General features: G+C 44.0%; 1 protein-coding gene across 3 annotated transcripts in view; it reads left to right on the forward strand.

Moving 5' to 3' along the window:
- The window catches only part of appl2 (adaptor protein, phosphotyrosine interaction, PH domain and leucine zipper containing 2), a 121471-nt gene that overhangs the window by 45495 nt on the left and 48439 nt on the right, over positions 1 to 27537 (forward strand). For all 3 annotated transcript variants that reach the window (XM_073065930.1, XM_073065931.1, XM_073065932.1), the window contains 3 exons: positions 3738 to 3796; positions 17732 to 17878; positions 23578 to 23660. In XM_073065930.1, the coding sequence (XP_072922031.1) occupies positions 3738 to 3796; positions 17732 to 17878; positions 23578 to 23660 (289 nt within the window). The remainder of the gene's footprint in view (positions 1 to 3737; positions 3797 to 17731; positions 17879 to 23577; positions 23661 to 27537) is intronic.

A 27537-nucleotide genomic window follows, 5' to 3' on the forward strand; every position in this document is an offset into this window, starting at 1 on the left:
GGAACTGAGGGAAATACATGTTAGTAGGGAAGTGGTGTTAGGTAAATTGAAAGGATTAAAGGCAGATAAATCCCCAGAGCCAGATGGTCTGCATCCCAGAGTGCTTAAGGAAGTAGCCCAAGAAATAGTGGATGCATTAGTGATAATTTTTCAAAACTCTTTAGATTCTGGATTAGTTCCTGAGGATTGGAGGGTGGCTAATGTAACCCCACTTTTTAAAAAAAGGAGGGAGAGAGAAACCGGGGAATTATAGACCAGTTAGCCTGACATCAGTGGTGGGGAAAATGCTAGAGTCAGTTATCAAAGATGTGATAACAGCACATTTGGAAAGCGGTGAAATCATCAGACAAAGTCAGCATGGATTTGTGAAAGGAAAATCATGTCTAACGAATCTTATAGAATTTTTTGAGGATGTAACTAGTAGAGTGGATAGGGGAGAACCAGTGGATGTGGTATATTTGGATTTTCAAAAGGCTTTTGACAAGGTCCCACACAGGAGATTAGTGTGCAAACTTAAAGCACACGGTATTGGAGGTATGGTATTGATGTGGATAGAGAATTGGTTGGCAGACAGGAAGCAAAGAGTGGGAATAAACGGGACCTTTTCAGAATGTTGGGCAGTGACTAATGGGGTACAGCAAGGCTCAGTGCTGGGACCCCAGTTGTTTACAATATATATTAATGATTTAGAAAAGGGAATTAAATGCAGCATCTCCAAGTTTGCGGATGACACGAAGCTGGGCGGCAGTGTTAGCTATGAGGAGGATGCTAAGAGAATGCAGGGTGACTTGGATAGGTTAAGTGAGTGGGCAAATTCATGGCAGATGCAATTTAATGTGGATAAATGTGACGTTATCCACTTTGGTGGCAAGAACAGGAAAAGAGATTATTATCTAAATGGTGGCCAATTAGGAAAAGGGGAGGTGCAACGAGACCTGGGTGTCATTGTACACCAGTCATAGCAAGTGGGCATGCAGGTACAGCAGGCGGTGTAAAAGGCAAATGGTATGTTGGCATTCATAGCAAGAGGATTCAAGTACAGGAGCAGGGAGGTTCTACTACAGTTGTACAAGGCCTTGGTGAGACCACACCTAGAGTACTGTGTGCAGTTTTGGTCCCCTAATCTGAGGAAAGACATTCTTGCCATAGAGGGAGTACAAAGAAGGTTCACCAGATTGATTCCTGGGATGGCAGGACTTTCATATGAAGAAAGACTGGATCGACTAGGCTTATACTCGCTGGAATTTAGAAGATTGAGGGGGGATCTTATTGAAGCGTATAAAATTCTCAAGAGATTGGACAGGCTAGATGCAGGAAGATTGTTTCCGATGTTGGGGGAGCCCAGAACGAGGGGTCACAGTTTAAGGATAAAGGGGAAGCCTTTTAGGACCGAGATGAGGAGAAACTTCTTCACACAGAGAGTGGTGAATCTGTGGAATTCTCTGCCACAGGAAACAGTTGAGGCCAGTTCATTGGCTATATTTAAGATGGAGTTAGATATGGCCCCTGTGGCTAAAGGGATCAGGGGGTATGGAGAGAAGGCAGGTACAGGGTTCTGAGTTGGATGATCAGCCATGATCATACTGAATGGCGGTGCAGGCTTGAAGGGCTGAATGGCCTACTCCTGCACCTATTTTCTATGTTTTCCTGTGAGGGAACTTTCAGGGCTCTGTGGACATGTACCCCCCGATCCTCCATGCTCCCAAGTATCCTGCCATTTACTTTATACTCTCCCTTGGAGTTTGTTTCATCCAAAGTGTACCTTGAACTCCATCTGCCACTTCTGAGCCCACTTCTGCATCCTATCAATGTCTCAATGAAGATTAATATCATGTGATTTGGCAGTGTTCCAACTTACTGTTATAACCCAGCAATTTATTTAATGAAAGCAATTGCTGACCGAGGGCCATGAGTGGCTAGACCAGGGTGTTTAACTCAAACATTCAGATATTAGAGTCAGTGAGATTGATCAGTCTCACATGGCAGAAAAATGCCTACAACCTTGCAGCAGACAGAACATCCATCCTGCCGGTCTCCCAAAATGCTTATTCATATGTGTGGCTGTATTTTAGTAACCGGGGAGGACCTGTACACGAGCACGCAGAAGGCCAAGTCAGTGTTCCTTACACAGGGTTGTGCTTCTTGTCAGGGTAACAAGGAGGATAAAGCTCAGTCTCTGTCTGTTCTTATCCATAGAACCATAGAACATTACAGCAAAGAAACAGGCCTTTTGGCCCTTCTTGGCTGGTCCGAACCACTTTTCTGCTTAGTACCACTGAGATACACCTGGCCCATATCCCTCCATACACCTCTCATCCATGTACCTGTCCAAGGTTTTCTTAAATGTTAAAAATGAGCCCGCATTTACAACTTCATCTGGCAGCTTATTCCACACTCCCACCACTCTCTGTGTGAAGAAGCCCCCCACAATGTTCCCTTTAAACTTTTCCCCCTTAACCCATGTCCTCTAGTTTTTTTCTTCCCTAGCCTCAGTGGAAAAAGCCTGTTTGCATTCACTCTATCTATACCTATCATAACTTTATATACCTCTATCAAGTCTCCTCTCATTCTTCTACGCTCCAGGGAATAAAGTCCTAACCTATTCAACCTTTCTCTGTAACTTAGTTTCTCAAGTCCCGGCAACATCCTTGTAAACCTTCTCTGCACTCTTTCAACCTTATTAATATCCTTCCTGTAATTTGGTGACCAAAAGTTTTCATACTTTTTTCATACATCCCTGCCTCAAAGTTTTCATAGGGGATAGAAGAATGGCATTTTGGTTCTTTGCTAACCTGGGAAAAGCTGTACAGTATTATTGTCACATGTACCAAGATCCAGTGAAAAGCTTGCCTTGTGTTCTCTTCATACAGATCAAAGCACTGCATAGTAGATTGAGTTAGAATAAGGTATAATAATAACAGGATGCAACAGCTACTGAAAAAGTGCAGTGCAGACAATAAGCTGCAAGATCATTAATGAGGTAAATTATGAAGTAATAGCTATTATTGCACTAAGGAGCTATTTACTAGTCTAAAATCAGTAGAGTAGGAGCTGTCCTTGAGCTTGTTGGACGTGTTTTCAGGCTTTTGTATCTTCTGCCCAATGGGAAAGGGGAGAAGAGAGAATGTCCGTGATGGGTGGGCTCTTCGATAATGCCGGCTGCTGTACTGAGGCAGGAAGAAATATAGACAGAATCCATAGAGAGGAGGCTGATTTCCACGTTGTGTTTAGCTGTGTCCACAACTTTGAAGTTTCTTATGGTCATGTGCAGAGCAGTTGCCATACCAAGCCATTACGCATCAAAACATCGTCACTAATAAAAGATAAAATTGCACACGGGCTAGAGTTGATAACACACAGGTAGAGAGTGCTGGAGAATGGAGCAGATGAGTCTGTAATTGTTGGGAGGATGGTCTAGCAGCATTGAACATTTGACTACTGGAGGTACAATCCTGAACTGTTGAATCCAGTGCATTCTGACTCTTAACATGCAGCTGCCTTGTATTTCCATCTGCTTTTAAGTTAACAGCTGACTATTAATTTGGGGAATATTAAGCTTTCCACCTTCACATTGTATTAAAACACACAAAATGCTGGAGGAACTCAGCAGGCCAGGCAGCATCTATGGAAAAAAGTACAGTCAATGTTTCAGGCCAAAACACTTCGGCAGGACATTGTAATAGTTGGTTTTAAATGATCCATACCCAAAATAACGTGCTGGTATCTATTTTCTGTAGAACATGACATGGCAATGGCCAAGTACAGCAAGTTACCCAAGAGAAGAGAAAATGAAAAGGTAAAAGGGGTACTCGAATGGGTTAGATAAGACTTTGGCAGCTATGTCTTGACTGAGTACCTACTGGGGGCTGGAACTTGTAGTCCAAGTTGTTTTACTGTTCCTACCCCCTAACTTGTACGTGCTTTTTAAGAGTGTTAGGCATTTTCAAAGTTCAAGTAAATTTGAAATCAAAGTACATATGTCACCATAGATTATTTTGGATCTGTGCCTGTCAGTTCTTTGCATTCTTCTCATTCTTCTTCACATTTCACCTTTCCACCTGATTATTGCTAGACTCCTGGTGAGCTTTGACCCTGAACCAGGGGTGCTTGCTGCTGTGTCCCCTGCTGTCCTTGAAATCAGCTCCGTGCAGGATCCTGTAGGGGTGGATGTTTGTTTCAGAAGAGGGAGGACACAGGTGATTCAGAGACCACTTCCACCACCTTTGAGCAAGAGAGTTCCAGAAGATGTGACCCTATGAAGGAAAAATTTCCCCACTTCTCTCTTATAAATAGATAATTCCTTGTTTATAACAGTGACTTAGTTCAAGATTCTCTTACAAGAGAAAACAACTGAAACATCCTGAAAAGTCCCGTAAGAATTTTGTTGTTTCAATCAAGTCTCCTCTATCTTAGCCTGCAACAGATGGGAAACTGACCTCTCATCGGAAGACAGCCTGCTCTTTCCAGATGTCATCCTGGTGCAGATTGGAGCTCAGTCTCCTGGCTCTGCAGTTCCTACTTACCCCCACTTATTACATATCGTTTGGCCTGACAAGGTGCCAACAATAGACAATAGGTGCAGGAGAAGGCCATTTGGCCCTTCGAGCCAGCATCGCCATTCACTGTGGTCATGGCTGATCATCCACAATCAGTACCCCGTTCCTGCCTTCCCCGCCATATCCCTTGACTCTGCTATCTTTAAGAGCGCTATCTAACTCTTTCTTGAAAGCATCCAGAGAATTGGCCTCCTCTGCCTTCTGAGGCAGAGCATTCCACAGACCCACAACTCTCTGGGTGAAAAAGTTTTTCCTCAATTCCATTCTAAATGGCCTACCCCTTATTCTTAAACTGTGGCCTTTGGTTCTGGACTCCCCAACATCGGGAACATGTTTCCTGCCTCTAGCGTGTCCAATCCCTTAATAATCTTACATGTTTCAATCAGATGCCCTCTCATCCTTCTAAATTCCAGTGTATACAAGCCCAGTCGCTGCAATCTTTCAACATGTGACAGTCCCGCCATCCCAGGAATTAACCTCGTGAACCTATGCTGCACTCCCTCAATAGCAAGAATGTCCTTCCTCAAATTTGGAGACCAAAACTGCACACACTACTCCAGGTGTGGTCTCACCAGGGCCCTGTACAACTGCAGAAAGACCTCTTTGCTCCTATACTCAACTCCCCTTGTTATGAAGGCCAACATGCCATTAGCCTGCTGTACCTGCAAGCTTTCTTTCAGTGACTGATGAATAAGGACACCTAGATCTCGTTGTACTTCCCCTTTTCCTAACTTGATACCATTCAGATGGTAATCTGCCTTCCTGTTCTTGCCACCAAAGAGGATAACCTCACATTTATCCACATTAAACTGCATCTGTCATGCATCTGCCCACTCACCCAACCTGTCTAAGTGATTCTGCATTCTCATAACATCCTCCTCATATTTCACACTGCCACTCAGCTTTGTGTCATCTGCAAATTTGCTGATGTTACTTTTAATCACTTCATCTAAATCATTAATGTATATTGTAAATAGATAGATAGATACTTTATTCATCCCCATGGGGAAATTCAACATATTTTCCAATGTCCCATACACTTATTGTAGCAAAACTAATTACATACAATACTTAACTCAGTAAAAATATGATATGCATCTAAAATCACCCTCTCAAAAAGCATTAATAATAGCTTTTAAAAAGTTCTTAAGTAGTTTACTTAAATACATTGAGTCCTAACCCCGGCACTTTAACATATCTTACTCCTGGCGGTTGAATTGTAAAGCCGAATGGCATTGGGGAGTATTGATCTCTTCATCCTGTCTGAGGAGCATTGCATCGATAGCAACCTGTCGCTGAAACTGCTTCTCTGTCTCTGGATGGTGCTATGTAGAGGATGTTCAGGGTTTTCCATAATTGACCGTAGCCTACTCAGCGCCCTTCGCTCTGCTACCGATGTTATACTCTCCAGTACTTTGCCCACGACAGAGCCCGCCTTCCTTACCAGCTTATTAAGACGTGAGGCGTCCCTCTTCTTAATGCTGCCTCCCCAACACGCCACCACAAAGAAGAGGGCGCTCTCCACAACTGACCTATAGAACATCTTCAGCATCTCACTACAAACATTGAATGACGCCAACCTTCTAAGGAAGTACAGTCGACTCTGTGCCTTCCTGCACAAGGCATCTGTGTTGGCAGTCCAGTCTAGCTTCTCGTCTAACTGTACTCCCAGATAGCTGCGGTCCCAGCACCGAGCCTTGCAGTACCCCACTAGTCACTGCCTGCCATTCTGAAAGGGACCCGTTAATCACTACTCTTTGTTTCCTGTCTGCCAACCAATTTTCTGTCCATGTCAGTACCCTACTCCCAATACCATGTGCTCTAATTTTGCCCACTAATCTCCTATGTGGGACCTTATCAAAGGCTTTCTGAAAGTCCAGGTACACTACACCCACTGACTCTCCCTTGTCCGTTTTCATAGTTACATCCTCAAAAAATTCCAGAAGATTAGTCAAGCATGATTTCCCCTTCGTAAATCCATGCTGACTTCGTACATCCATCCTGTTACTGCTAGCCAAATGTGCCGCTATTTCATCTTTTATAATTGACTCCGGCATCTTCCCCACCACTGATGTCAGGCTAACTGGTCTATAATTCCCTGTTTTCTCTTTCCCTCCTTTCTTAAAAAAGTGGGATAACATTAACTACCCTCCAGTCCACAGGAACCAATCCTGAATCTATAGAACATTGGAAAATGATTACCAATGCATCCATGATTTCTAGAGCCACCTCCTTAAGTACCCTGGGATGCAGACCATCAGGCCCTGGGGATTTATCAGCCTTCAGTCCCATCAGTCCACCCAACACCATTTTCTGCCTAATGTGAATTTCCTTCAGTTCCTCCGTTACCCTAGGTGCTCTGGCCACTATTACATTTGGGAGATTGTTTGGGTCTTCCCTAGTGAAGACAGATCCAAAGTACCTGTTCAACTTGTCTGCCATTTCCTTGTTCCTGTTTCTGTCTTCAAGGGCCCAACTTTGGTCTTAACTAATTTTTTCCTCTTCACATACTTAAAGAAGCTTTTACTATCCTCCTTTGTATTCTTGGCTAGTTTACCTTCGTACCTCATCTTTTCTCCCTGTATTGCCTTTTTAGTTATCTTCTGTGGCTCTTTAAAAGTTTCCCAATCCTCTGGTTTCCTGCTCATCTTTGCTATGTTACATTTCTTCTCTTTTATTTTTATACTGTCCTTGACTTCCCTTGTCAGCCACGGTCGCCCCTTACTCCCCTTAGAATCTTTCTTTCTCTTTAGAATGAACTGATCCTGCACCTTCCGTATTATTCCCAGAAGTACCTGCCATTGTTGTTCCACTGTCATCCCTGCAATCTTTCCAGTCAACTTTGGCCAGCTCCTCCCTCATGGCTCCATAGTCCCCTTTGTTCAACTGTAATACTGACACTTCCAATTTTCCCTTCTCCCTCTCAAATTGTAGAGTAAAACATCATATTATGGTCACTACCTCCTAATGGCTCCTTTACCTCGAGTTCCCTTATCAAATTCGGTTCATTACTCACTTCATCTATACTAGCCTGATGATAAAGGCATCTGGATTGTAGTCCTTATCAGAGACCCTGGGTCAGTACAGATACTCCTTTCTAGAGAAGCCTCCCACCAGATTCTTCTCTGTGGTGCCAGAGTGCAACCTAATGTGTCTCCCTCTGACAAATGTCCCTCTGGCCTGTTTTGTTCATCACTCATGGTACCAGCATCTGGGCTGTTGTGGGAGTCAGCTATAATGACAGCCTGGGATCCTCTGTCCTCCCCTTCCCTCCTGTCCCTCTGTCTGGTCCTTTTCCTGGATTTTCCTGCTCTGTGCTGCAGTGTGTGAGAAAACCTCAGGGAGCAGTAGATGGAAGACTCCCCCAGTTGTAGGGATGAAGCACTCCTCATGGTGAACACAGAGCAGGGCAGCTCAGGAACAGATCCTTTGGCCCACCATATCTGTATTGACATTGATGCGGTTTACACTAATCCCACCTGTCTGTATTGATTCCATATCCCTCCTCTACCCTCTCCTTGTTTAGGTTTCTGTCTAAGTACTTCAACATTGCTGTTGTGTCTGCTTTCACCGCCTCCTCTGGCAACATGTTCCAGGCACTCACCACTCTGCAACATCTCCTGTGAACTTTCCCCATTTAGATCCATGCTCTCTACCTGCAAAAAGATAATATTATCTGCTCTATCTGTACTTCTCATAATTTTGTAAACTATCAGGTTGCCTCTCCGCCTTTGCTGCTCCAGAGCAAACTATCTAAGTAGTCCAACTTCTCCTTGTAGCTCATATTTTTTAATCCAGGCAACGTCTGAGTGAACCTCTTTTGCACCCTCCACAAAGTCTCCAGTCTTTTTTTATATTTAGAGATACAGCCGGATTAACAGGCCCTTCCAGCCCAATTAGCCTGCACTGCCCAGTTACAAAGCTGCTAACCCGCTGGTCTTTGGAATGTGGGAGGAAACCCACACAGTCACGAGGAGAACATACAAACTCCTTACAGGACAGCACTGGGAATTGAACCCAGGTTGCTGGCTCTGTAGTAGTGTTATGCTAACCACTATGCTCCTGTGCTGCCACTTTGTGTAATATAGTGAACAGAACTGCACAGAATACTCAATGCAGCCTAATTAAATATTTCTGCAGTTGTGAATTGATTTCCAGACTTTCACACTCAGTGCCCCAACCGATGAAGACAAGTGTGGCGATCTCCTCCTTTCCCAGCCACTTGTATTGCTGCTTTTAGGGAGCAATGGACTTGAACCCCAAAATCTCTCTGTACAATGTTCAGAAGGGTCCTGTCATTTATTTTTCTTTTACATTTGACCTCCCAAAGTGTAACATCTTACATTTGTCCGTATTAAACTCCACTTGTCATTTCTCTGCTCACATTTCTACCCGATCTCTATCCTACTGAATCCTTTGACAGCCTGTCTATAACCTTGCTATCTACAACTCCATTTTTGTGTCATTTTCAAACTTACTGATTAGTCCATTTACATTTTCACCTGACTCATTTACATAAATCACAAAACCAGGCCTCAGCACTAATCCCTGCAGGACAGTCCTGGTCACAGATCCCTAGTCAGTATATCACCCTTACATAGCTACGTTTTGCCCTGTGCAGCCACACCAATTTTGAATCCAGTTTATCAAGTTTCCTTGGATGGATCCCTTGTGTGTTGATAATCTGGGCCAGCCTACCACGAAGAAACAGGCACTCACCACTCTGCAAAATCTCCTGTGAACTTTCCCCATTCAGATCCATGCTCTCTACCTGCAAAAAAATATTATTTGCTCTATCTGTACTTCTCATAATTTTATAAACTATCAGGTTGCCTCTCCACCTTTGCTGCTCCAGAGCAAACTATCTAAGTTGTCCAACTTCTCCTTGTAGCTCATATTTTTTAATCCAGGCAACATCTGAGTGAACCTCTTTTGAAAATGGTTTAACTGAAGCCCCTCAACACAATATTCACTGCCCTACCCTCATGCACTGCCCACTTTGGTCAACTCCTCAAGTTTGTAAGACATGCTCTCCCCAAGCACAAAGCCTTGCTGACTATTACTAACAGGTTCATGCTTTTCCAGCTATGAGTATCTCCTGTCCATAAGAATATTCTCCAATAATTTCTCTACCGTTGACTTATTTGTTCTTTTTGCTCTTCTTAAAAAGAGGAGCAACATTGGCCAATGTAACCTTACTCATTGCACCTCTGTCAAAGTGCAAACATCTCTTCTCTCAATAACCTGGACAGGTTCCATCAGGCTCTGGGAACTTCGCTGCTTTAGTGATCTTCGAAAGACCCAATACTACCACCACCTTGATATCAACATGTCCTTGAATATCAAAATACCCCTTCTGATCTTACTGTCCTTCTGCCCTCATTTAGTACCTTGCCCACTTCCTGTGGCTCCTCATATAAATTCCCTCTTTTATCTTTGAGTAGTACTGCCCTCTCCCTAGCTACCTTCTTGTTTTTAATCTATGTATAAATTGCCTTTAAGCCTGCTCATCATGGACATTTCAAGGCCTCCTTTTATCTCCCTGATATCTTAAGGTCTTTCCTGCCACCTTTTTATTTCCACAAAGTTCCTATCTGATTTCAGTTTCCCATATCTTACCAATGCTTCTGTTTTACTTTTGACCAAATTTATAACAAAAGACAATAAGACCATAAGGCATAGGAACAGAACTAGGCCACTTGGCCCATTAAGTCTGCTCCACCATTCCATCCTACCCCAGTGAAACACCTTTGGTCTCCAGCAGCCAACCAGAAAGGGCCCCTTTATTCCGATTCTTTGCCTCCCACCAGTCAGCCAATCTTCTATCCATGCTAGTATCTTTCCTGTAATACCATGGGCTCTTATCTTGTAGTTATAGGAAAGATGTCAACAAAATAGAGAATACAGAGGAGATTTACTAGAATGTTACCTGAGTTTCAGCACCTAAGTTACAGAGAAAGGTTGAACAAGTTAGGTCTTTATTCTTTGGAGCGTAGAAGGTTGAGAGGGGGACTTGATAGAGGTATTTAAAATTATGAGGGGGATAGATAGAGTTGATGTTGATAGGCTTTTTCCATTGAGAGTAGGGGAGATTCAAACAAGAGGACATGAATTGAGAGTTAGAGGGCAAAAGTTTAGGGGTAACACAAGGGAGAATTTCTTTACTCAGAGAGTGGTAGCTGTGTGGAACGAGCTTCCAGTAGAAGTGGTAGAGGCAGGTTTGATATTGTCATTTAAAGTAAAATTGGACATGGACAGGAAAGGAATGGAGGGTTATGGGCTGAGTGCAGGTCGGTGGGACTAGGTGAGAGTAAGTGTTCGGCACGGACTAGAAGAGCCGAGATGGCCTGTTTCTGTGCTGTAATTGTTATATGGTTATGTGTGGCACCTTGTCAAAGGTCTTCTGAAAATTCAAGTACACAATATCACTGTCTATCATGCCTGTTATTGCTCAAAGAATTCCAACAGATTAGTCAGGCAAGTTTTCTCCTTAAGGAAACCATGCTGATCATGACCTACTTTATCATGTGCTTCCAAGTACCTTGAAATCTTATCCTTAATAATGGACTTCAACACCTTCCTAACCACTGAAGTCAGGCTAGTTGGCCTATTCTCCCTTCTTAAAAAGTGGAGTGACATTTGCAATTTTCTAGTCCTCCAGAAGCATTTCAGAATCTAGTGTCTCTTGAAAGATCATTACTAATGCCTCCACAATCTCTTCAACTACTTCTTTCAGACCCTGGGGTGAAATCCATCTGGTCCAGATGACTTGTCTACCCTCAGACCTTTCAGCTTCCCAAGCACCTTTTTAGTGAACTGCACTCACTTCTGTTGCATGACACTCTTGAATTTCTGGCATACTGTTAGTGTCTTTTTCGCAGTGAAAACTGATGCAACATACTTATTTGTCCGCCATGTCTTTGTCCCCTGTTACATTCTCTCCAATGTTACTTCAGTGATCCAATATTCACTCTTGGCTTTTTTTCTTACTCTTTCTATCTCTGAAAAAACTTTTAGTATTCTCTGATATTATTTGCCATCTTACCTTAATATTTCATCGTTTTTCTCCTTTTGGCTTTTTTAGTTGCCTTCTGTTGGATTTTAAAAGCTTCCCAATCCTTTGATTTCCTACTAACTTTTGCTACATTATATGCTTCCTGTTTTGCTTTTATGCTGTCGTTGACTTGTCAGCCACAATTGCCACAGCCTTCCTTTAGAATTCTTCTTCATCTTTGGAATGTATTTGGGCATCAAAGGATATGCCAAGAAGGAAGGTGTATGGTAGTGGTCGCCAACCCGTAGATCGCGATCGACTGGCCAATCTTTGAGACTTTCCCAGCAGATCCTGAAAAAAAAGAAAAAGAAATACACAAATACTGTTGAGAGATTGTTTCTGGGTTGCGGGGTTTTAGTTCCATTCTTTCTGCCCAGTGCGCATGCGTGTAGCTCCATATGAGTCAGCTGCACCTTTCCTCATTCCCTGCCATGCTCACTGTTGAACTTGAACACATGCGAGGTCATCAATCGCCTAAACGCAGTGTTACCCTCATGCCAGGGATCACTGGCTGCTTCGCGTGGCCGGTGGGAAGTGCCAATGCTACCGGCCTGGAGTGCGGACAAATGGGCGCCGCCTCTAAACCTGTTTGGCACACCAAATGTTCGTGGGGAACCCAGTGCTAAAATATTTGTGGATGACCTAATTCGGGCTCAGGTAGCAGAGCAGCTACCGCGCTGCGATCTACTGAAACAAACTTTTCTCGGCTGGTAGATCCTACAAGCGGGGGGCGGGTGCGCCCTATCGCACTCCTCGCTTGGTCACTTGCTCTCTCCAGACTGCGACTGCCGCGGCTCCGGCCCTGACGTTGTCCTCTCACCCCACCCATGACCAAGGTGGCTGGCGGCAGGCGGGCGGGCGGGCTGCAGTTCGGGCCGGGAGGCTGTCTAATGAGGCAATGAAGCCCTCAAACTGCTTTGGTACCTTGAGTCCAAGTACCCTGCACTTAAACATAGAAGAACATAGAACGTAGAATAGTACAGCACATTACAGGCCCTTCGGCCCACAATATTGTGCCGACCCTCAAACCCTGCCTCCCATATAACCCCCCACCTTAAATGCCTCCATATACTTGTCTAGTAGTCTCTTAAACTTCACTAGTGTATCTGCCTCCAAAGACAAACCTGTTGAGTTTTTTCAGCGGAAAAAACGTGAGCAAGCAGGACAGAAGCTAAGTGCCGAGAGCCGCAAAAACGAAATCGCGGAATAGACTGGACATAAGGAACCTGCTTCGAGTATCGCTGTATTTCCGTTGTTTAACCCCGTCGGCTGGTCCATGGTGCAAAAAAGGGTGGGTACCCCTGGTGTACGTACATTATTTTACTTCTGGTCTTTTCTGCCCCGGTGCGCATGCGTGTAACTAATTGATCTGAGGTCGATCTTGCCTTTCACTAAGGCCGAGGTAGGGGATCTTGGGCTTAAAAAGGTTGGTGACCACTAGTGTATGGGGTTGAGTTGGATCCGGGATCAGCCATGATAGAATGACGGAGCAGACTTGATGGGCTGAATGGCCTAATTCTGCTCCTGTGTCTTATGGTCTTATCTATCCTGCACTTTCTGAATTGCCCCCAGAAACTCCAGCCATTGCTGTTCTGCCGCCATCCTAATAGTGTCCTCTTCAGTGAACTTTGTCCAGCTGCTCTCTCAAGCCTCTGAAATTCCCTTTCATGAAACTCCACTGTAATACATCTGACTTTATCTTCTTCATCCCAAACTGCAGGGTGAATTCTGTCATATCATGATCACTGGCTCCAAAGGTTTTCTTTACCTGAAGCCCAATTTGATTTTACCTAATCAAATCCAGTTCATTACTTAACATCCAATCCAGAATTGCCTTTACCCTAGTGGGCTCAACAACAAACATGAGGAAATCTGCAGATGCTGGAAATTCAAGCAACACACACGCAAAATGATGGTGGAACGCAGCAGGTCAGGCAGCAGCTATAGGAAGAAGCTTCTTCCTATAGATGCTGCTTGGCCTGCTGCGTTCCACCAGCATTTTGTGTGTGGGCTCAACAACAAGCTGCTCTAAAAAGCCATTTCATAAGCATTCTACAAATTCTCTTTTCTTGGGAGCAAGCACCAACCTGATTTTCCCAAACCACCTGCATATTGAAATCCTCCATGATAATTGTAACTTTGCCCTTTTTACATGCCTTTTCTCTTTCCTGTTGGAACTTTATATCCCACATCCTGACTACTGTTTGGGCCCTGTATATAACCTTCATTAGGGTCTTTTTACCCTACCCACAAGAAATCTACATAATCTGATCCTATCTCACCTCCTTTCTAAAGATTTGATTTGAGTTTTTACCCCATCCCCTCTGCCTGTCTGCCTGTCCTTTCGATACAAGATGTACCTTTGGATGTTTAGCTCCCAACTGTAACCTTCTTTCAGCTACAACTCACTGATGCCCGTAATGTCATACCTGCCAATTTCTAACTGTGCTACAAGATCACCTACCTTATTCAGTATACTGGTGCATTCAAATAAAACAACTTCAGACCTGTATTCATTACCCTTTGTTACACATCAATTCATCCCACTGACTGCAATTTTGCCCTATCATCTGCCTGTCCTTCCTCATAGTCTTATTACACACTGCATTGACTGATACACCAATTGCCCCATCCTCAGCCCTGTCACGTCAGATTCCACCCACTTGCCAAATTAGTTTAAACCCTCCCAACATCTCCATCAAACCTGCCCTCAAGGATATTGGCCCTCCTCGGCTTCAGGTAACCCTTTCTTTTTTTACAGATCATACCTTCCTAAGAAGAGATCCCAATGATCCAGAAATCTGAAACCTGTTCTCTGCATCCAGTTCCTCAGCCACTTCCTCTCCTGACTAACACATGGCACTAAGAGTGATAAAGATTACTACCTTGGAGGTCCTGCTTTTCAGTCTCTTCTGTATACTCATTCCCCTTTCTACCTATTGTCATTGGTGTCAATATGCACAAAACCTCTGGATGCTCACCTTCTCTTTCACAGCCACAGAATCTGCTGTCTGCTCCCCTAACTATTGAGTTTCCTATCACTATTGATCTGCCTAACTTTACCCTTCTCTGCTGAGCCTCAAAGCTGGTAACAGTGCCACTGGCTTCTGATGTTGTGTACTGATAGTGTTACCTATCTATTTATCTATCTCTCTCATTTTAATCTGCACAAACAGCGCTAGCCTGTGACTGACATCATAGTCCCACCTCACTTAAAAGTGACAGTCCACAGTAAACAAAACCTATGCGTTTGTAACAATCGTTCTCATCATCCCAGATTCCCAGTCCTTGTCATCCTTGTCTTTTTTTTCATGGGAATGTGTTGGTCCTGGAATTTGATCAGCTGGGTTTTAAACTACTCCCACATGTCAGATGTGTACCTGCCCAATAGTAGCTGCTCCTAGTCTGCTCTGTCTTGTTTCCTGCTTAAAGGCTGATTTATACTTGTGTGTCGCATCTACGCTGTAGGGTGATGTGTACCTCCCCAAAAAAGTAACTCGCGTTGCGGCGACGCAGGCTGCAACAACTGTGATTGGTCCGCTTGGTAGCTCGCAATTCCTCCTATGCATTTCCGGTTGCTTCTTCTCCACTATGTCTGTACACCAATGCGAAATAGATGAACCAAATTGTCAGATCTACCTGTCGACATGCAAAAATGTGTGAAATATATTTCCTCGTCCATGTCTGTCACGAAGAAACTCAACACAGTGGCATAAAAACCCCACCGCCAACTAGCGTTTTGGCACACAGCAATGCATGCTCGCGACATAGGCTGAGGCGTATGGCTGCGACATAGCCCGTACGCACAAGTATAAACAGCATTAATGCTGATGTAATTAACCTTGCCGCATTTAAGCACTTATCCCCCAAGGTCCAATCTTATTCTTTTCTATCAACTATCTGAAAACTACATGGTAATGATGTTAAATGTTGTATACTAAATCAATTGCTGCTGCTGGTGACCCCCATGGATTTGTTATATTTGTATGATGTGTCTTCAGCTCCAATAATGATTGTTCCAAAGTTGAAGATATGTGTTCAATCCTTTATTAGCAATTAGCAAACATACAATCTTGAAGCAACAAAACTTAAGTGTACAAAATTAAGCAAAATTGAGTGATCAACAAAAGGTATGACATCTGTCAGTCCCCAGCTGCAGATTGCCCTGAACAAAGCACAAATATGTAATTTAATTCTGTTTGCTTTTTGCTGCCCTCACTCATGTGACTAATTACCATAATAGACATAATAAATAGGCAACACAGAATACAGTGCAGATAGAGGACAGATGCATGGCTCCTACAAATTCATTACAAAGAGGATGTTCTGGGCACTGTGACACATCTTTCACAAGTTCATCATGTACTTTCACAAATACCCTGCTGGTGTGCAGTTTCCTTTGACAACCTTCCTCACACAGAAAGAGAGCTCATCTTGACACTGACTATAGTGCTGTACTGTGTAGCATTATAAGTGGCAAAAACAGGATGAGTGCACTCTCTTTTTCCCCAGGGTTTAGGAACCAGGGTGTTTGCTGTGTTGAGGTAAATTAGGGTGAACAAATCCCAGGTCTGAATGAGGTGTTCCCAAGGACTCTGTGGGAGGCAAGTGCAGAAGTTGCAGGGATCTGTGCAGAGATACTTAAATAATCCTTAGCGACAGGTGAGGTACTGGAGGATAACAAAATGTTGTTCTGCTGTTTAAGAAAGGCTCTTAGGATGGTGATCCTGATGTCAGTAGTGGGAAAATCATTGGAAGGTGTTTTAAGGGACCAGATATATGAGTATTTGGATGGACAGGGGCTGATTAGGGATGGTCAGCATGGCTTTGTGCATGGTAGGTCAAGTCTAACCCATCTTACAGAATTTTCGGAGGAAGTTACCAGGAAAGTTAATGAAGGCAAGGCATTGGATGTGTCTACGTGTACTTCAGTGAAACATTTGACAAGGATAGAAAATTGGTCAAGAAAATTCAGTCGCTTGGCATTCAACATTGCCGATGATGCCAAGATTGTGAAGTTGTGAGAGACTACAACTAGAGGTCATGGGTAAGGGTGAAAGGTGAAATTTTAAGGCGAACATGAGGGGGAGACTTCTTCACCCAAAGGATACTGAGAGTGTGGAATGAGCTGCCAGTGCTTGATGTGATTGGATGTGATTTCAATTTCACTCCTCAGGTTTGGATAGGTACATGGATTGGAGGGATATGGAGGGCTATGGTCCGGGTGCAAGTCGAAGGGACTTGGCAGTTTAAATGGTTTGGCACAGACTAGATGGGCTGAAGGGTCTTTTTCTGTGCTGCAACTCTATGACCAGAGGATATAGATATAAGGTGAGGGGAGAGATTTAGTAGCAACCTGAGGGGCAACTTTTTCACTCAATGAGTGCTGAGTGAAATAGAATGGAAATGGTCAGAGGAAATGGTTAAGACAGATGTCAGTGAAGCTGGGCCAAATATGGACAAATGGGATGAGCTTAGACGGGAACCTTGGACCATTTCAGATGAAACCTTGTTTCTGTGCTGTATGACTGTCAGTCTAACCCACTAGATAATAGTAGTGATGAGAAGTTCTATTAAAGTTAATAAAAACACAAACTCTGTATTAGATAGTAAAGTAAACAGAACTAATCCTTAACAAACAAGAGAAAATCTGCAGATGCTGGAAATCTGAGCAACACACACATGATGCTGGAGGAACTCAGCAGGCCAGGCAGCAACTGTGGAAAAAAGTACAGACAACGTTGACTGTTTACTCTTTTCCATAGATGCTGCCTGGCCTGCTGAGTTCCTCCAGCATTTTGTGTGTAAAACCCTTAGCTGTTGATTACTATAGATAATGCACTGATGTCTCTAAATATGTGTATGTCAAATTTAAAAAGTAAAACAGTATCTATAAATATTGTTAATTGGTTTAAATGGCATATCTTGTATTTTCTTGCAACTTTGTTTTGTTTTAAGTTTAAAAGGCAAGTTCTACATTATAGAAGGGCACAAGGAGGCATTCATACCCTTCTCACATACAAGAAACATCCATATGTACTCTATAGGTCAACCTTGCAGTTGCTGTGCCGTGTTTTACCTATGTCTAGTTGCATAGGACGTAACTCCTGCTGTTCTTCAGTTGAAGGCGGAGGTGGTAGCTGAAGTAGTTGCGGCAAGGCGAAAACAACACCATTATTCCTTGCAGTATTACTGTGCCTTAAACGCTCTGCAACACAGGAAGCGCGTGGCCATGCTGGATCCATTACTAGGCTTCACTCAGAGTCAGGTAAGTCAGCTGATTTCCTATATTATGGTCTCGGCAGATCGCAGTACATATTCCTACCAGTTTCTGATTAAGTCTTCTGAATTTAATGTGAAATCATTTTTGAAATATTAGATGCAAGAGATTCTGCAGGTATTGGCAATCTGGAGCAACACGCACAAAATGCTGGAGGAACTCAACAGGTCATGCAGCATCAGCAGAGGGGAATAAACAATCGACATTTCACGCCAAAGTCCTGATGAAGGGTGTCAGCCTCCCCCCGCACCCCCCCCCCCCCACTGCCCCTACTCCCCCTGCCCTCTGCAGCTGCCTGCTGCACTCTGTTTTTCAAATAGGAACAATGACAGAATTTGACAAGTCCATCCTTAGTTATGGAGGAAGTCTGGGGGCAGTGAACAGTGTTAGCTCTGACTCCTCACAGAAATCAAGTGTGTGAAAGCAAACACGAGGAAATCTGCAGATGCTGGAACACACAAAATACTGGTGGAACGCAGCAGGCCAGGCAGCATTTATAGGAAGAAGCACTGTGGACATTTCGGGCCGAGACCCTTCGTCAGGACTAACTGAAAGAAAACATGGTAAGAGATTTGAAAGTAGGAAGGGGAGCAGGAAATGCGAAATGATAGGAGAAGACCGGAGGGAGCTGGAAAGGTGATTGGCAAAAGGGATACAGAGCTGGAGAAGGGAAAGAATCATGGGACGGGAGGACACATGTGTTGCTCTTTTGGAAGAGGACAGCGAGGCTTTGAGAAGAAGTGCGGCGGCGGCCATTTTCAAATTGCTTCTCAGATCGGAGTTCTGAGAGGCGGGACTGCGCAGGCGCGTGAAGGAGGCCTGGGAAGGAGGGAAGATATAAAAAGAACGCAGCATTAAGCAGCGGGCAGCTTCGTTTGCGGGCAGCGGAGTGAGCCGGGAGCAGAGTGTAGGGCTTGGGCTCAGAGGGCTTAGGCGGAAGAGGGCACAGTAGGCTTATCTTTTAGTTCTCCTTGTTATTTTCAGTTATTCGGGAAGTATGAGTGTGAGGGCAGCTTGTTGTTCTCGGTGTCGGATGTGGGAGGTCCTGGAGTCTCCGAGCCTCCCGGACGTCCACATCTGCGCCAGGTGTGTCGAACTGCAGCTCCTGAGGGACCGAGTTAGGGAACTGGAGCTGCAGCTCGCTGACCTTGGCCTGGTCAGGGAGAATGAGGAGGCGATAGAGAGGAGTTACAGGCAGGTGGTCACTCCGGGGCCACGGGAGGCAGATAGGTGGGTCACGGTCAGGAAGGGGAAGGGGCAGGTACTAGAGAGTACCCCAGTGGCTGTACCCCTTGACAATAAGTACTTATGTTTGAGTACTGTTGGGGGGGACAGCCTACCTGGAGGAAGTGACAGTGGCCGGGCCTCCGGCACAGAGGACGGCCCTGTAGCTCAGAAGGGTAGGGATAGAAGAAAGAGGACCATAGTAATAGGGGACTCAATAGTCAGGGGTTCAGACAGACGGTTCTGTGGAGGTGATCGGGAGTCCCGGATGGTAGTTTGCCTCCCTGGTGCCAGGGTCCGGGATGTTTCTGATCGCATCCAAGATATCCTGAAGTGGGAGGGTGAGGAGCCAGAGGTCGTGGTACATATAGGTACCAATGACATAGGTAGGAAAGGGGAAGAGGTCCTGAAACGAGAGTATAGGGAGTTAGGAAGGCAGTTAAGAAGAAGGACCGCAAAGGTAGTAATCTCGGGATTACTGCCAGTGCCACGCGACAGTGAGAGTAGGAATGGAATTAGGTGGAGGATGAATGCGTGGCTGAGGGATTGGAGCAGGGGGCAGGGATTCAAGTTTCTGGATCATTGGGACCTCTTCTGGGGCAGGCGTGACCTGTTCAAGAAGGACGGGTTACACTTGAATCCTGGGGGGACCAATATCCTAGCGGGGAGGTTTGCTAGGGCTACAGGGCAGACTTTAAACTAGTAAGATGGGGGGGCGGAAATCAATTTGAGGAAACTATGGGAGAGGAGGTTAGTTCACCAGTAGAGCAAGTAAGTAGACAGTGTGTGAGGGAGGAAAGGCGGGTGATGGAGAAGGGATGCGCTCAGCCTGAAGATGTAGGGGAGAAGAAAGAAAAGGATAATAAATTTGAATGCATTGCTAGGGATGAAAAGAGAGGAGGAGGTGGAGAGTACCTTAAATGTATCTATTTTAATGCTAGGAGCATTGTGAGAAAGGTGGATGAGCTTAAAGCGTGGATTGATACCTGGAATTATGATGTTGTAGCTATTAGTGAAACATGGTTGCAGGAAGGGTGTGATTGCCAACTAAATATTCCTGGATTTAGTTGCTTCGGGTGTGATAGAGTAGGAGGGGCCAGAGGAGGAGGTGTTGCATTGCTTGTCCGAGAAAATCTTATGGCGGTGCTTTGGAAGGATAGATTAGAGAGCTCCTCTAGGGAGGCTATTTGGGTGGAATTGAGTAATGGGAAAGGTGTAGTAACACTGATAGGAGTGTATTATAGGCCACCTAATGGGGAGCGTGAGTTGGAAGAGCAAATGTGTAAGGAGATAGCAGATATTTGTAGTAAACACAAGGTAGTGATTGTGGGAGATTTTAATTTTCCACACATAGATTGGGAAGCTCATTCTGTAAAAGGGCTGGATGGTTTAGAGTTTGTGAAATGTGTGCAGGATAGTTTTTTGCAACAATACATAGAAGTACCGACTAGAGATGGGGCAGTGTTGGATCTCCTGTTAGGGAATGCGATAGGTCAGCTGACAGATGTATGTGTTGGGGAGCACTTTGGGTCCAGTGATCACAATAGCATTAGCTTCAATATAATTATGGAGAAGGACAGGACTGGACCTAGAGTTGAGATTTTTGATTGGAGAAAGGCTAACTTTGAGGAGATGCGCAGGGATTTAGAGAGAGTGGATTGGGTCAAGTTGTTTTATGGGAAGGATGTAATAGAGAAATGGAGGTCATTTAAGGGTGAAATTATGAGGGTACAGAATCTTTATGTTCCTGTTCGGTTGAAAGGAAAGGTTAAAGGTTTGAAAGCGCCATGGTTTTCAAGGGATATTAGAAACTTGGTTCGGAAAAAGAGGGATGTCTACAATAGATATTGGCAGCATGGAGTAAAGGAATTGCTCGAGGAATATAAAGAATGTAAAAGGAATCTTAAGAAAGAGATTAGAAAAGCTAAAAGAAGATACGAGTTTGGTTTGGCAAATAAGGTGGAAGTAAATCCGAAAGGTTTCTACAGTTATATTAAAAGCAAGAGGATAGTGAAGGATAAAATTGGTCCCTTAGAGAATCAGGGTGGTCAGCTATGTGTGGAGCCGAGGGAGATGGGAGAGACTTTGAACGATTTCTTCTCTTCGGTATTCACTAAGGAGAAGGATATTAAATTGTGTAAGGTGTGGGAAACAAGTAAGGAAGTTATGGAACCTATGACAATTAAAGAGGTGGAAGTACTGGCGCTTTAAAGAAATTTAAAAGTGGATAAATCTCCGGGTCCTGACAGGATATTCCCCAGGATCTTGAGGGAAGTTTGTGTAGAGATAGCAGGAGCTCTGACGGAGAACTTTCAGATGTCATTAGAAACGGGGATTGTGCCGGAGGATTGACGTATTGCTCATGTGGTTCCATTGTTTAAAAAGGGTTCTAGAAGTAAACCTGGCAATTATAGACCTGTCAGTTTGACATCAGTGGTGGGTAAATTGATGGAAAGTATTCTTAGAGATAGTATTTATAATTATCTGGATAGACAGGATCTGATTAGGAGTAGCCAGCATGGATTTGTGCGTGGAAGGTCATGTTTGACAAACCTTATTGAATTTTTTGAAGTAGTTACGAGGAATGTTGACGAGGGTAAGGCAGTGGATGTAGTCTATATGGACTTCAGCAAGGCCTTTGACAAAGTTCCACATGGAAGGTTAGTTAAGAAGGTTCAATCGTTAGGTATTAGTGCTGGAGTAATAAAATGGATCCAACAGTGGCTAGATGGCAGATGCCAGAGAGTAGTGGTGGATAATTGTTTATCGGGATGGAGGCCAGTGACTAGCGGGGTGCCTCTGGGATCTGTTTTGGGCCCAATGTTGTTTGTAATATACGTAAATGATCTGGATGATGGGGTGGTAAATTGGATTAGTAAGTATGCTGATGATACTAAGGTAGGAGGTGTTGTGGATAATGAGGTGGGTTTTCAAAGCTTGCAGGGAGATTTATGCCGGTTAGAAGAATGGGCTGAACGTTGGCAGATGGAGTTTAATGCTGAGAAGTGTGAGGTTCTACATTTTGGCAGGAATAATCCAAATAGAACATACAGGGTAAATGGTAGGGCATTGAGGAATGCAGTGGAACAGAGAGATCTAGGAATAACCGTGCATAGTTCCCTGAAGGTGGAGTCTCATGTAGATAGGATGGTGAAGAAAGCTTTTGGAACGCTGGCCTTTATAAATCAGAGCATTGAGTACAGAAGTTGGGATGTAATGTTAAAATTGTACAAGGCATTGGTAAGGCCAAATTTGGAATATTGTGTACAGTTCTGGTCACCGAATTATAGGAAAGATATCAATAAATTAGAGAGAGTGCAGAGACGATTTACTAGGATGTTACCTGGGTTTCAGCACTTAAGTTACAGAGAAAGGTTGAACAAGTTAGGTCTCTATTCATTGGAGCGTAGAAGGTTGAGAGGGGATTTGATCGAGGTATTTAAAATGTTGAGAGGGATAGATAGAGTTGACGTGAATAGGCTGTTTCCATTGAGAGTAGGGGAGATTCGAATGAGAGGACATGATTTGAGAGTTAGGGGGCAAAAGTTTAAGGGAAACACGAGGGGGTATTTCTTTACTCAGAGAGTGATAGCTGTGTGGAATGAGCTTCCTGTAGAAGTAGTAGAGGCCAGTTCAGTTGTGTCATTTAAGGTAAAATTGGATAGGTATATGGACAGGAAAGGAGTGGAGGGTTATGGGCTGAGTGCGGGTAGGTGGGACTAGGTGAGATTAAGAGTTCGGCACGGACTAGGAGGGCCAGAATGGCCTGTTTCCGTGCTGTGATTGTTATATGGTTATATGGGAGGCCTAGGGAGAAAGAAAGGGGGAGGGGAGCACCAGAAGGGGATGGAGAATAGGCAGAGTGATGGGCAGAGAGAGGGAAAAAAGGGGAGGGGGAAAATAAATAAATCAGGGATGGGGTGGAGGGGCATTAACGGAAGTTAGAGAAGTCAGTGTTAGGAACAACACCTTATTATACCGTCTGGGTAGCCTCCAACCTGATGGAATGAACATTGACTTCTCTAACTTCCGTTAATGCCCCTTCACCCCATCCCTGATTTATTTATTTCCCCACTCCTTTTTTTTTCTCTCATTGCCCATCACTCTACCTGTTCTCCATCTCTCTCTGGTGCTTCCCTCCCCCTTTCTTTCTCTCTAGGCCTCCCGATCAATGATTCTTTCCCTTCTCCAGCTCTGTATCCCTTTTGCCAATCACCTTTCCAGCTCTTAGCTTAACCCTGCCCCCTCCGGTCTTCTCTTATCATTTCACATTTCCCGCTCCCCTTCCTACTTTCAAATCTCTTGCTATCTTTTCTTTCAGTTAGTCCTGAGGAAGGGTCTCAGTCCAAAACGTCGACAGTGCTTCTTCCTATAGATGCTGCCTAGCCTGTTGCATTCTACCAGCATTTTGTGTGTGTTGCTCAAGTGTGTGAAAATTCATTTCAGTCTTCTGTGTTTTTCAGATCAACTTTTTCAAGATGGGAGTGGAGATGTTTTCAAAGAAGTTGGATGAATTTTTGTCTTCTGTTGCAAACATGGTTCAAAGGTTAACTTTTTTTCTAATCTGTGTGTATGTTGTGTTTAATTGATTTTACACTGCATACCTCTATGTTTTATTTGTTTGTAGTGGTTATACAGTTTTGAAGGCAGAGATACTCAGCAAATAGAATCTTAGAAGGAGGCCTGTACTGTTCCCTTCATTCTGTCCCACACCCCACAATTTCCTCTTTTTTCCTCAGAACCAGGTTTTATCACTGACATATGTCGTGAAATTGGTTGTTTTGGGGCAGCATTTGTGATGGGAGTTTGTTATTCTACAAGTTAGTCTCTTCAAATACTTGTCAAATTGCATTTTGAGAATTTCTCTGTAACATGATTTCAGTTTCTTCAGATAATGCTATCCATACCGGAACGTAGAACGGCATAGGACAGGCCCTTCAGTGGTACTGAACCAGTTACACCCCTAATTAATCTAATCCTTTTCCATGTGCATTGATCGTATCCTTCTATCTCTGCACATTCATGTACTCCGAGTCTCTTAAACGCTGCTCTGCTATCTGCCTCCACATCATCCCTAGCAATACATTCCACCACGTGGGGGGGGGGGGGGGGGTGCCACAGTAACATTGCAGTTAGTGTGAAACTGTTACAGCTCAAAGCATCAAAATTTGGAGTTCAATTCCAAAGCTGTCTGCAAGAAGTTTGTACGTCCTTCTTGTGAGTGTGTATTTCCACTGGGTTCTCTGGGTTGCTGGGCTGGAGAGGTTGTTCCATGCTTATCTCTAGATAAAAATAAAAATAAAATTCCAGCCAGCCACCATTCTCTGCCCTACAAATCTTCTCTCAACCTCTGCCACTCTAGAGAAAACAGTCCCAGCCTGTCCAGCATCTCGTTGTAGTACACAGCACTTTGTTTTCTGCCCTGAAAATATTTTCACAGATTTCTGCACTCTTTTCACAACCTGATACTCTTCTTAAGTATCATGTACTATTCTAACTGGAATAAGCCAGTGGATAATTGATAAACGAGTTTATCACAATCCATAAGATACAGGAGCAGAATTAGGCCATTTGGCTCATTGAGTCTGCTCCGCCATTTCATTGTGGCTGATCTAGTTTTCCTCTCAGCCCCAATCCTGTCTTCACCCCATATCCCTTCATGCCCTGACCAATCAAGAATCTATCAACCTCTGCCTTAAATATACATAAAAACTTGGCTTCCACAGCTGCCTTTGGCAATGAATCCACAGATTCACCACTCTCTGGCTAAAGAAATTCCTCCCCATTTCTGTTCTAAAAGGACAGCCTTCTATTCTGAGGCTGTTTCCTTGTCACATACAGTTTACCAAAGTACAGTGAAAAGCATACCATTCATACAGATCAATTCATTTCAGTAGTACATTGAAGTAGAACAAGGTAAAACAAATACAGAATAAAGTGTAACAGCGAAAGTACAGTGCAGGTAGACAATAAGGTCATAGTCAGGTAAATTGTCAGACCAAGTGTCCAACACCCCTGAGAATAGGATATCAGTAGGATAAAAGCTGTACTTGAGCTTGGTAGTACAGTCGGCCCTCCTTATCCGCGGGGGATTGGTTCTGAGACTCCCCGCGGATACCAAAAAATGTGGATGCTCAAGCCCCTTATTTCACCTGGCTCAGAGCGGTGGTCTTTAGGACGCAGCGGAACCCTGGACTTTATTTAACATGTCTCAGTGTGGTGGACATTAGGACCTGGCAGCTCTGAATCTGCGGTGTTTCTGTTCACGAAAATAATCACGATCACGATTGAAAATAAGGTGGAAGTAATAAAGCGATTGGAAAGAGGTGAAACGCTATCGGTCATTGGAAAAGCGTTAGGCTACAGTTGGTCAACGATCGGAACAATTTTAATGGAGCATGTGAAAGGCCCTGCTCCGGTGAAAGCTACAATTATTACTAAGCAATGCAGTGGTTTAATTATTGAAATACGTATGTTTCTTAAGTGTTTTATATGCATAGAAAGGTAAAATATGTGCTATATTGAGGTTCTGGTGACGTCATTATCGAGGGTGGCAGCTTAAGTCACTAGCTCCTCCGGAAAAACGCATATTAAGCCCCATTAACCCATCAAATATAATAATTTTTGAAAAATATTTGAACTGAAAAGAGGGGCAAGAATGGGGAGAAGATATGGAAATAAAAAAAGCGACACTGCAGAGCCTGTGTCCAAGAGGAGTGCAGCGAGTGGCTCTCCGACCCGACTGCGTGCTAGCGAGGCGGCTGCTGGGCCTCGTTCAGACGAAGTGGCGAATATCTTTGAAATCCTGAAAGAGATAAGGGAGTTCCGGAAAAAATTGAGCTGCAGCTCCGTGATATTAAGGCAGAGCTCGCCAGCGTTAATCAAAAAATAGCGGTGGCAGAGACTCGCATTGAGAAGGTGGAAGATCGCATTCAAAATGTAGAAAGGATACTGAGCAAGACAATAAAAATAATACATCACCAAGAAGGTAAACTGCTTGACCTGGAGGGAAGATCACGGCGGAAAAATATCAGAATCTACAACGTTCCCGATGGAGCGTCTATAACGGAGTTTGTCGGAAAGTTACTAGGGGACGCACTGGATCTTCCCCCGACTATGAAGCTGGAAGTCTAAAGAGCCCACCGTGCGTTAGTCCCAAAACCTACCCAGGATAGAAAGCCACGCTCAATAATAATTAAATTCCTTCAGTACAGCACCAAGGCGGAGATTCTATGAAGGGCCTGGGGTAAGAAGAGAGTGCTTGTAGAGGATAAATTAATATATTTCGACCAAGATTACCCTCCCCCCCCCCGCAGTCCTCCAGAAACGCAAAGAATACTCCAAAGTAAAGCGAGTATTAAAGCAAAATAAGATTATGTAACACTTACCCACAAAGGCTGGTATATGTCTAGGGGAAAAGGAGATCCAGCCACACACCAACCCCGCCTCCCGTACACGCAGGTGCTGTGAGAATCGAGTTTATGCCTCGCTCCCGCCGACAGTATCAAACCCACAACAAATACCGTTATGAAATACAATTTAAAGAGTTTACTAAAATTAAAAGAGTATTAGGCAATACAATATATATATATATACAAGGAAACAATAACAAAAGGCGCCAACTTATCAAAGTTCAGTCAGGGTAGTGCACTCGTTGGAGCTCAACCAGCGAACGATTCGACCCCTTGTCGCTTGCCTCCGACTTCAACGTCTTCCACCTCGGACTCCCCGGTGGTCTTCCGAGCGCACGTCCACCTTCCTCGGCTCTCCCTCCCGACTGCCTTCACACCCCAAGCCCGCGCAACCCCTCCCCCAAGTCCCCAGCCTCATAAAACACAATAACATTACCCATTGATTAACAAATGAATACAATTACCATATCAGCCATTCTAAAGCGAAACAACGGCGAGAGAAACATTTATCAGACAAAGAAGCATTCCTACTCGTAACAAACCAAAGAAGCCCTTTTTAGTAACATACACAGGACATTGTACAATTAGATTTCAAACTCTGTACCCTGCTAAACTTCGAGTGTTTTATGACAACGGGACGCAGTTGTACCAGACAGTGGAAGAGGCGACTACAGACATGAAGGCCAGAGGTTTGCCCGTCAGCATGACCAAAACTAAAGAAAGCCTGGCTGAGGAATTGTCCTGCTCGGCTTGGGAAATAGTGTGAAAAACGAGAAGGCAGGAGACGGGAGGAGGCCGAGAGAAACATATCAGGAAGAGACTGGCAGTTTCCCAAAGACAGTCCTCACCCCCTTCAGAAGAGCCATAAGGTTTGGCTAACTTTAAAAATGTTGAGAAGCTAAACTGAAGCAAAAGTACACAGTGATATACGTATCTCGAGAAATACTTATTATAATGTGGATTTTATATTTCTTAGTTGTTATTTTTTATTCGCTCACTTATTCCTTTTTC

This window comes from Hemitrygon akajei, chromosome 14, assembly GCF_048418815.1.
Source record: "Hemitrygon akajei chromosome 14, sHemAka1.3, whole genome shotgun sequence".
NCBI lineage: Eukaryota > Metazoa > Chordata > Chondrichthyes > Myliobatiformes > Dasyatidae > Hemitrygon > Hemitrygon akajei.